The following is a 10579-nucleotide window of genomic DNA, read 5'->3' as shown; positions in this document are numbered from 1 at the left end:
TCCTTTATTTGAGTAGTCCAACAACCTCCACCCTTTATATATATGTCTATTTTTCTTTTACATTTTGCATTCTTTGGCCAGTTTGACAGATATATTTGGTCCCAGTCATATATTATTTTTACCCCTTTCATATTTCACTTTTTTGGACCTGGATGAAGGTCAAATTGGGAAAAAGCAGCGGGACGCCGAGAGGCCGAGATTGGCCAGAAAAGGACAACCGTCCGTCCGTCTCCGTGGCGAGGAGCTTCCCGCTGTGCGCCACCGGAGGACTTCATCTCGAAATCCTCTTCCTCGTCCGAATGGGATCCTTCCAGATGGCTTTAGGGGCGGGAACGTGGACGGCTTAGGGTCGGCAAATCCTTTGTTTGCTTGGCGGGTTCATTTTGAACAGGAAGTGGAGCTGGCCCCAAAGTGACCAAGCGACTCCAAATCCACAGCAAAAATCACCTGCAATAAGCACCAAAAAATGAACACTGGATAAGAAGCATTCCAGTTCGAATGGATTGGACGTCAAGTGTCGTCGAGGGCGGCCTCGGACAAAAAAAAGCCTGGTTAGGCCTCAAAAGGTTCAGCAATAATTATACTTTAATATAATTCTAAAACAATACATCTGATTGATTATATCTATTTAATTAATTGGCATCTCTGATGATAATTCAATCTGACATCGTCACAAATGAAAATCCCGGCCATCTTGGTCATTTCTCCTGCCCATTTAAGGCCATAAATCAATTCCCTTAAAAATGAATTGTATTTTACGGGTTGTAAAAAAAACAAGACGGGAGGAGCCATTTTGTAGCAAAACGGCGAGTGACTTTTCCCCTGAAACGGAGGTCGCAAGTGTTTCTTTTTGGCCCCCCCAAAAAAAGAGGAAATCTTTGTGCTTTTCCATTTCATGTGTTAACGGGGCAAAGTTTGCGATCTGGCTGAGCGGCGGCATTAACTTGTATTCTAACAAGATTAAAATATATTTGTCCTGGAGATTAGCATAGCTAAGTGTCCCCCTTTTTGCCTTTTGGGGCGGGCAGGTCGGCCGCCTTTGATCAGCCTAGCGCAGGCCCGGGCGGGTGTGAAATTGCTCTGATGTCATCCACCCCCCCCCCCCCCACCCCCCTTTCGTTCTCCCACTTTCAGCTCCGTGATGACAATATTTCCGTCAAATCCAGAACCCCCAAAAGACCCCCCCCCCCCAATCCTCGTCCATCCCTTTCCATATTTGTCCTTTTACATCAGGAAGAGCTTTAGAGAAACAACTAGAGCTAAATTACTGACGAGGTGGGGGGAGGGGGGGTTTTCTTGATGCCTTCTTTTGTCCCATTTCCACATGGGGGGGGGGGGGGGCATGGCTTACTTGTATATGTACTTTTCTTTTCTTTTCTCCGTTTGACTTTTGACGTGTCGAAGGGAAAAAGGGCGGAAAAACAAAAAGTACTTTTACACAGAGAGGAAATGAAAATGTTCAATTCTTTGAGGTCTTTTATTTCAAGGATTGCTGGGTGAGTTAATTCTTTTAAAAAAAGAGCAATCAGGTGGGGATTTAGTCCTGGAAATGGGACAAATTGGGAGGGAAATACTAACAAAAAGACTTTTTACATTTGTTTTGAGTGGAGGATTTAAAAAGGCTGTAAAAGAGCAACATTTGTGATTAATTCTGGGTTCATAAGTTTAAAAAAGGGATTTAAAAAGCCACTTTTTTATATTCATTGGGAGTGAAGCACTTAAAAAGGCAACAAGTTGGCGATGAATAGCGAGCTGACCAATTCAAAATAGGCAGCTATTTCAAAAAGCCACTTTTTACATTGAACCATTTAAAAAGGCAACAGTTTAGGGATACATCGCACGTTAAACGTTAAGTAAACGTGACAAATTAGCAACTGAAAAGAATTGACAACCAATTGAACCCTTCAAAAATGTGACAAGTTGACCGTCTAAAAAAAGTGACACATTTTAGGACGATTGCACCGTTAAGGAGCAAATGCAACAACTTGCTATCTTGAACCCTAACCCAGCTACCTATTTGTGATGTCAGCCCGCCCCCCAAAAAATGGTGAGCGGGTTTGAGCGCTTTCTTTGGAACTTATCATAAAGATAGGAGCTTAAACGCTAGCTAAATGGCTAATCCTCCCGAGATAGCCGGTGGGAAATGCGCCAGGAGTGGCCCTCCGTCCGTCCGTCAGCGCCTTTGTCAGCACTTTTGTGCGGCGCCTTCATCTGTCAAGTGTGCGAGGAGGCCGGCTCGCTAACATTTCCAGACAGGCGGCCCCACAAAGGCTTTGCACGGGTCCTAGCGTAACTCGAGCCACGGGGTGTGCGGGAAACCACAGCCAGAAGGGAACGGCCAAAAAGAAATGAGCCCAATGGACTCTTCAGTGTACGAAAACCTAACTTTAGCGAATCAGACACAAATACTTGTAGCATAGCGCATTTATCTACACCAGGGGTCAAGAAAACTGTCGAGGACAAGGGTGTCAGACCCATCAATCGCCCAGGACAAGCGGAGCTCCCACAAATATTTTTTTTTGTTGTAAAAGGATGCGTACCTGGCAACTAAGTTGAAGATGATCTGACGTCCTTGGTCCCAAAAATGAGCCACGGTCAACATGATGAGCCAAATCCTGGTCTCCGTCACCCCCGTGGTGCGTTTGCAGCCGCTCTGAAATCAGAACAAAACTTTAACAAAGTTTCTGCAACAATAAAAATATCAATATAAAATCCAACTGACCTTTGACTTCTTAAATGACCAAAGTGCTTGAGCAAGGTCCCTAGTGGAAGCTAGCTAGCTAGCTTCTGCGCTAATCTTACTAGCGCTCAATTCTTCTTCTCTTGAAAAATGGGCACAAACAAACGTTTCCCAGCCAGCCAAAATAAACGTTATCAATTCTTTATTCAAACCTCTCTATATGCTCTCATTAAAAATGTACTAAAATACATGAAACCCGATTATAACTCGTCATTGGGGTGACTGCTGTCTTCACAGTAATCTGAAAGAAAAAGCAGAAGAAGAAGCCCAATGATGTATTCCATTGATTTATTTGATTAGCAAGATGTTTTATTTGAGCAGATGTTGGGAGCTCATTATTTATTCAGATGCTTTCTATTATTCATGAACGACATTCTTTTGGCCACGCCCTCAATGATGTCACACCCAAAAATAATACAGATTTTTTTGTTGCAGTCTGTTAGCAGGTAAGCTAGCTGTTGCTGTTCTGTCAACAAGTGCTAGCTAGCTAGCTAACATTTTGATTGGCGACAGACGACAGCGATTGGACGTTTATGGCAGATTTCAAATGGCGTGTACATACATACCCGATAGATTTTTGCACAATTCCGTGTGCGGGTTCTGCGCGTTGCGACCAAAAATAGCAACAATGTCATCCTCCAGCTCCTCCACGATGGTTTCGCACTACCAAAAAAAAAAAAAGAAGAAGAAAAAAGAGTCAGCCAGGAGGTCAGAGGTCACGTGTACATGCATAACAGCCATATTTTGTTGTTGTTTATTTTTGCGGTCAGCCATTTTGTTGTTTTCCAATTGGCAGACTTGTTATATCACTAATGAAGCATGGCAAAGTTTTTACATTTTTCCCGTAATATAGTCCCACAAAAAGTCTATTTTGTTTTGGTTATTAACAATGAATAGCATATTTGTAGCATTTATTCAAAAGAGTTCACTCACCCTTCATGGGCAATTTGTTGTATTTTAAAAAAAATGTTCATTTGCAATGATCATAAATAGATATGGCATTTTTTGGAAGAGTGAAGACAAATTTGTGGCATTTTTAAAATAGTAAATGATCACATCTTGCCTTTCCGATTGAATAATATTTTGGAAAACTAACCTTACAGTGGAAAAGTGTATTTATTTAAGTTTTCATTCATATAAATGTCTAAATGTCATTTTGTTTTTATTTGTAAATTAAATCAGTCGGATAAAATTAAAACTACAAAAATAGTCATATTGAAGTTTTTCTCAAAAAATAGTCACGTCTGGTATTATCCAAAAAGTACATAATACTATGCTATACTATATTTACGAGTGAAACAAAGTTTGTAGAACACAAAAAAAAGTGTTTTGCAAAATAAAGGTTTTTCAAACTCCGCAAAAAAACACAAAAAACTAAAAATGAAAAACCCATGACTGGACTATTTTTTTTCCAATCTGAGAATCGGCGAGAGACTCACGGCAAATTTCAAGGCGTTGGGGGCTTCGGGCCCGCCGAATTGAAAGTTTTCAAAGTCGGGGAAATCCCGGCCGGCGCCGCCATCGCCGCCGTCGCCGCCGCCGTCGCTCCTCGGCGCAAACCTCTTGTACTCCTTTCGCCGGCTTTGGGGGTCCACGTGGAGGGCGTAATCGCTCATGGACTCGCAAACCGCGTCCAAGAGCTCGCTGAGGTGCGTCTCCGAGCGAGCCAGGGGCACCTAGCAACAACACACACACACAAAAAAAGAAAAAATAGTTAACTCAAGTTAGGCAAAGGGTCAAAAAAGGAAACAAAAAAAAGCACTTGTTTATGAAAGTAGCATGTGATCAATGACCACTTACAGTACAGTATTTTTCCACTGACCACATATACTATTATAATGTGTTTTTGAAAATAAAAATTAAAACGATGTATAGTGATGCTATTTATCATTAAACCAAAGGACATGTAAGTACAATAACAACAAAAAATGCACAAGCTAACAACTGTGTGTGGAAAAAAATAAGAGTAAAAGTGGCAGGCCCTGACAAACACTGACAAAAAATTACCTGGAAAATACTGTATCTCAGTATATATTTCTTATTTTGGGGGCATTATTTTCAAACAAAAAGAGACCTGTGTTCAAGTAACAATACTAAAATGGAGAACAACAGGCTAAAAATAAAAAGAGTCGAAAAACAACAACATAACAGGCAGAAAAAAAACATGAAAAATTGCAATTTATAGTTCAGGAAAACTGAACCAGAGTAGAAGTTGCATATTAAATTGTTTTGTTGTTGACCAGCAATCAAGAACAAATTTTAAAAAAATGATTACAACAAGCTAAATAGGCATGAGTCAAAAAAAACAAAAGTTTTAAAGATAAAAGTAGTCACAGGGTCAGCCCAAAGCATGTCAAAAGTGTGACTTATAGTCCGGAGAATACGGTAAAAATACCCAGGTTCTCGAGTGGAATGTTCCATGGGACGGACGCCGGGCCGGGCCTCCAAAAGCCAAGAAGACCGGGAAAAGTTGGGGCAGGGTAGGGAAAGGGAGGGTGCCGTTTGTGAAAAAAAAAAAAAAAAAAAAAAAAAAAAAAAAAACTCCTTCGGGGCGCCCCCCGGTGTCAGCCGGGTTCTACGGCGGGTCAAAAGTCTGACCTCCGGTTCCGGCCTGCTTTTCTCCGCTGGCCACTTTTAACCCGTCGCCATCCCGAGCTCGCCGCGTCCTCTTCCCCAAGACGGGAGAGCGGTCGCCGCGTCTAGACGAAGGAGGGAGGGGGAGCGATTGGGGGGCGAGAGGGGGGCGAGGGAGCCGGGGAATGGGGGAGGCGGGACGGCAGGTGCCCGTCCCGGAAGGACGCCCGCTTGCTTTCACTGGAAGGGGGTCCGGGGAGGGGAGGGGGGGCTCTTTTTTGCATTTGGAAGTTCATTCATTCAATTTCCTTACAAGGGGTCAGGGAGGGGGGTGCTGGAGCCTATCCCCATAAACAAATCATAGCTAGCATAGGGCCAGGGGTGGGAAAACGTTTGAATCCGGGGGCCACGTTGACTTTAAAAATGTGACAGATTGGACCGAGTCGGCACAAGATACGATACAAATAAAAAAAAGTGCATCCGTTAACAGTACATATGAAAAAAAAGACTCAAGTATTAACATACTCATCACTCAAGTCAAAAGTATAAAGTGCAAAGTCAAGTCAAAAGGAATGTATTAAGAAATGGCTGATATACACCCATTAAAAAGAGCCACGTATGGCTCCCGAGCCATAAGTTCCCTACCCCTGGCTTATATGATACGTCTGATGGGTAGAGGAGAAAGGCCAATGGTGGACAACGGAGCTGCCTTAAAAAGGTCAGCGCGGTGACCGGGGCGGAAGGAAGTCCGGCGGCCGGAGAGGGCAAAGGCTGAAGGGCGAGCCGGGCGAGCTGGCCAAGTCGCCCGTGACCACCGAGCCAAAGGCTGTCAATCACAGTGGGAGCCAGAGTCAACCCCCCCCTCTTTGCACGTTCATTTGTATTGATTGAAAGGCGCTCAATGATCCTCCGGCCCGTTTCTACGCTTTCTCTGCCGAGTCCAACAAAGTCAACGCGGACGTCCCATTTCGCTGGAGCGGGAGGTCGGCAGAAGCTTGGACGTCCACTAGAGACAAATTTGTTTTTGTTCACAGCGGGAGTTTAAAAGGAGTCAAGGATCAGTGGCACGGAAACTCGTCAAAACAAATAAAGCCCTCCCCCCCAAAAATCTTTTGTTATTTTTTTAAGAATGAAGAAATATATTGCTTTTTTTCTTAAATACCTACATATTTAATAAGATATTTAATGTTCATTGCGATTTTCTCGAGGTTTTTAATTATGAAAAAAATGAACAGAATCTACCTTGACATTTTTAAGAAAAATTAAATTAATGTGATTATTTACTATTAAATCATTGGCGGTTATTGTTTACATTTAAACTGGCAGTGAATGCATATTTTCAAATCACAAAGTCGAGGTTTTATTAAAATTTAAAATATTTTTACAAAAATTAAGATTTTGGGTTTTAATAAGAATATTTTATTGAAAATGTTCTTAAATTTAAGTTTAAAAAAACATTCCAGCTTCCCCAATGTTGCCTGAATTAAAAAAGTTTTCTTTTTTTTAAACCCAATATATTCCGTGTCCCCTCCCGCTGGCAAAGTGATTGGTCGCCGAGATAGAGGAGCGTCCCGTTAAGGTTGAGCGCGCATCTTTGCCATCGCCGGCCGGTTATGGCGGCCGGCGCGCTACAAAACGCTGGGTGAAAGGCCTTCCTCCCCCGTGAAAGGGAGCTGTCAATCAAGGCCAGCGGGCGAGGGGGGGGGGGGGGCAGGTTGGCCCACAGAATGGGGACGCTTTCCTCCATTTAATTCCCATTGGACAGGGCGCCATTATTGCGCCGCTCCGGACGGGGAGTCCTTTCATTCTCGTGTCATTGTCCTGCTAAAAAAAAACGAGAAGACCCGGAACTAAATATACAAACTAGGGATGCATGCCCCCCCCCCCCTCGCCAAAAGCACATATTTTTTGGGGGGGGCCGCACGCTCCCCGCCCGATAAGCGGTCCCTGATTTGATTGATAGCGAGTATGAATGAGGGGGGAAATCAAAGAAATCCAAACGTCTTTCATTTCCCGTTGGGACAAAGCCGTCCGCCATTAACGCCATAAAAGAGGGTTATTAGCCAAAAGCATTGTCAATTAATTAGGTTTCAATATTGGGGGATCAGAAATATAGGCTTAAATAGACATAGAAAATGTGATGTATTGAAGTCTCCTAATTGGGATTTTTTTGGCTTTTATGCTCTCCTTTTGCTTTCAATGATGTCAATAGACATATTATCATCCTTTTTTTTAATCAATATAGCTACGGATTTTCTTGATTTTAATGTTTTTTTTAGCCCTTAGCTCAGGGGACCTATGGCTCGGGAGCCACATGTGGCTCTTTTGAAGCTTCCTTTTTTGTAGTAGACTCTTCTGGAATGCATCCTCACATTGATTTGCAACAGCATAAGAATATTTTTTTAAAATATTATTTTTTTCCACTTTAAAAGTGGTGAAATTAACCAAAAAAATTTGAAAAGGCCCTCGTTTACATGCATGTATTTTGACTTTGAAATTCGTAGTATGGCTCACAAGATATAGGAATTGTTTGTGGCTCTCTTCTCATTCCCTGCTCTCGTTTTATTAATACTAATCTTTTTTTTTTTAGACTAGACTGCAAGCGCCGATGACGACACTAATTAAATCAGTTAATAAAAAGCCAATCCATTGGGCCGCGAGTCATCTAGATGCTGTAATTTATATTCAATCATTGAAAAAGTCTCCAATATGGCCTGAGGTGACTCCATGTCAACGTTTGAGTTGGGACGACGGCGAGAATCTTTTTTTTTTAATCTTATTACATTTAATTTTTACTTGTATTGGTTGTTTACCTAAAGAAAGAAAAACTATTTTAATACTATTTATGCATTTCTTTATCGGAATTAAATCGTTATCTATATGCATTTTGTTAAATAAGGAAAACAAACAAACTGATTTTCAGGACTAAAAGGGTACAAAAGGCAGACTTTAAAGTTGAGTCAAGTGCCATTGGTATTTGAGTCAAAAAGGGGGCGGCGGCCTCCCCTCGGCCATTGTGCGTGCGCTCATTCTCAATGCATGACTTCCCAGCGGTCGCTACGAGATGGGCTGGCCCGGCCAATAAGTTCAATGTCTTTGGAAAATGCGAAAGGCGCCATTGTTCTCCGCCGGCAGGTTGTGCCGACGCCCCGCCGCGCCGGGAAAATCCTCCCGCCTTAAGCCGTGACGTGTCGTCCCTCTCCGATTCACGCCGGGTCAAAAGCCGCCCAAAAGGAGGGCGCCGGATCCGGCCCCGCTTGACGACAGGTGGAGGAGGGACGGCGCGCCCGATTTAAGGGGGGGGACCAAAAGAGCGGCGACCAAACGTCCGGTCACGGTCCCAAAATCATCGGCGCTCCGCAAAACGCTTCTTACCTTTTTGTCTTTCATGGTGCCGTCGGCGTGGAGTCGAAAGCTGCCCACGTTGATGGTTTTTTTGGGGTCCACCAGACCGATGGAGTGAGTCAATTCGTCCACGATGGCGCCGCAAGCTGAAAAAACAGTTGCTTTAGCGATTAGGGAGCGGGAAGATAACAAGCTTCCACAACTTTAATTGACGATGATGGGCGGGCGTCCAATCCATTACTCTGCAAGTTACTAACTAATTTATTTATTTATTTCAAATGTCCCACCTTTATGTAACTCATTCACCACAAAGTATCTGTTGTGGCTATTGAGTAGAATAAGCAAAGAGGTATCCAAAACAGCGGTAACAGAATATAAATAAAATAAAGTAATGGAAAATTGTAGTAGTAGTAACTTACCAGAACAGTATAGCATTGGGTCCCTCTTAGCCTGGGAGCAGCAGAGCAAGATGAATAATAAAATGCTCATCTGAATAATCCATGGCCCCATTGTTGACTCTTTACCTGGAGAGAAAAAAGGAATTAGGTTCCCAAAAAGAAAGACAACAAGTTGGGTTTAAGTCATGTTTACCAGGTGAAGATGAAAAATGTATCCAAAAATCAACAAGCACGAAATTAGCTACATTAGCTACTGTTGACAGCGATAGACGTCTGATTCAATTTGACTTTGGAAGCAACCGGGCGGACGTCTATTGCCGTCAATGGCAGTGAAACATGACCATTCAATCCAACTATCCTGTCAATGACAGTGAATGAGTGAGTATACTAGCAGGAAATTACATTATTAGGGCAGGTTACTCTTTTTGTCTGGTAACAATGTACTTTTACACTGAACGCCAACTTTTAGCAATTACGTTCGAAATTTGGATGTTTAGAATGTCTCTTTTAAGACAACAGCTTATTACAGGACGAGACGTTAGTTTGAACAAACTCATGTTGAGCGTAAAATGGCTCGCAGTTAATAAAAAGATACAAAAAAAAACGTCAATTATTACATTTTCGGCGTTTACCTGTATTGGACTTGAGATACAAGACTTGTCACCTAACTTCTAACGTGCATCGATTGTTTTACAACTTCCGGGTAATTAAAAAAATAAAGAAACATGAAAACTGGATTGCCTCGGAAGATTTTCCTAACGTTGCCTAAGTTACAATATTTATGATTTTACATCGGCAATAAAGTATTATGAAAGAAATTTAAATCACTGGTTTACTCGATTGTGTCGTTAGGACGAAAACTGTCCTTTATTTTGAAAGCGGCTTTGTTATTATTGGCGGTCAACTTAAGCCGCTTCCTTGAAGTGAGGCGGGCTGTCCTGACGTCACCATCGTAACGTGCATGACGGCGGTGACTCCACGACAGAGGCCGTCAACCAATCACGTTCAACGTCTAGCTCATGATCCTCCCATGATAATTATCTTCACGAGCTCGCAACTATACAACTTTTAATGTTTCAACAGCAATTGGAGGAATATTTTAAGATTGACTAATTGTATTATTAATGAATACAAAATACAGCAAGGCCGTATTTAAAAAAATGTAAATCCAGGTTTTTAATGGGAGCTGCTAGCATTGATTTGGAAAACCTTCAATTTGTGATGAATAATTCTGAAATATTACAAGAGATTACAGGATGAATTAGCTCAGTTATTTTGGGTTTTGGAGGAAACAACTTCAACAAGAACAACAATAACAACATTTCTTCTCCAAAGTCATATCACATTAAGCAGCTCCACGTTGACCTTTCACTGGACTGCGAAAAAAAACATGTATCGAGTGCAAAAAGGTCGCTGTTGCGCTACATGCTAACAAGGTCACGGGAACTTTCACAAGCAGACAGATGTGCTAACGGCTCGTAGCAAGGCACAAAAAAAAACTAGAATCTAGAACAATTTAATC

The 10579-nt window shown here is 42.2% G+C and overlaps 1 protein-coding gene across 3 annotated transcripts; it reads right to left on the bottom strand.

Annotated features, from left to right (window-relative positions):
- Window positions 1-2865: 2865 nt before the first annotated feature.
- On the bottom strand, window positions 2866-9999 carry cnpy1 (canopy FGF signaling regulator 1). 3 transcript variants are annotated; one of them, XM_077724395.1, is made up of 6 exons: window positions 9675-9999; window positions 9079-9183; window positions 8690-8805; window positions 4180-4416; window positions 3307-3403; window positions 2866-2981 (listed from the first exon to the last, which is right to left on the bottom strand). In XM_077724395.1, exons 2-6 carry the CDS (start codon window positions 9167-9169, stop codon window positions 2941-2943), a joined length of 582 nt encoding a protein of 193 aa, XP_077580521.1. In that variant the 5' UTR covers window positions 9170-9183; window positions 9675-9999; the 3' UTR covers window positions 2866-2940. The 3 variants fall into 3 exon arrangements, with proteins under 3 accessions (XP_077580521.1, XP_077580520.1, XP_077580522.1); XM_077724394.1 differs by having other exon boundaries at window positions 9690-9980; XM_077724396.1 differs by lacking the exon at window positions 9675-9999 and adding an exon at window positions 9251-9648.
- Window positions 10000-10579: the final 580 nt, after the last annotated feature.

Source organism: Stigmatopora nigra, chromosome 9 (genome assembly GCF_051989575.1).
Source record: "Stigmatopora nigra isolate UIUO_SnigA chromosome 9, RoL_Snig_1.1, whole genome shotgun sequence".
Classification (NCBI taxonomy): domain Eukaryota; kingdom Metazoa; phylum Chordata; class Actinopteri; order Syngnathiformes; family Syngnathidae; genus Stigmatopora; species Stigmatopora nigra.
This window is presented reverse-complemented; position numbering and strand designations above follow the sequence as displayed.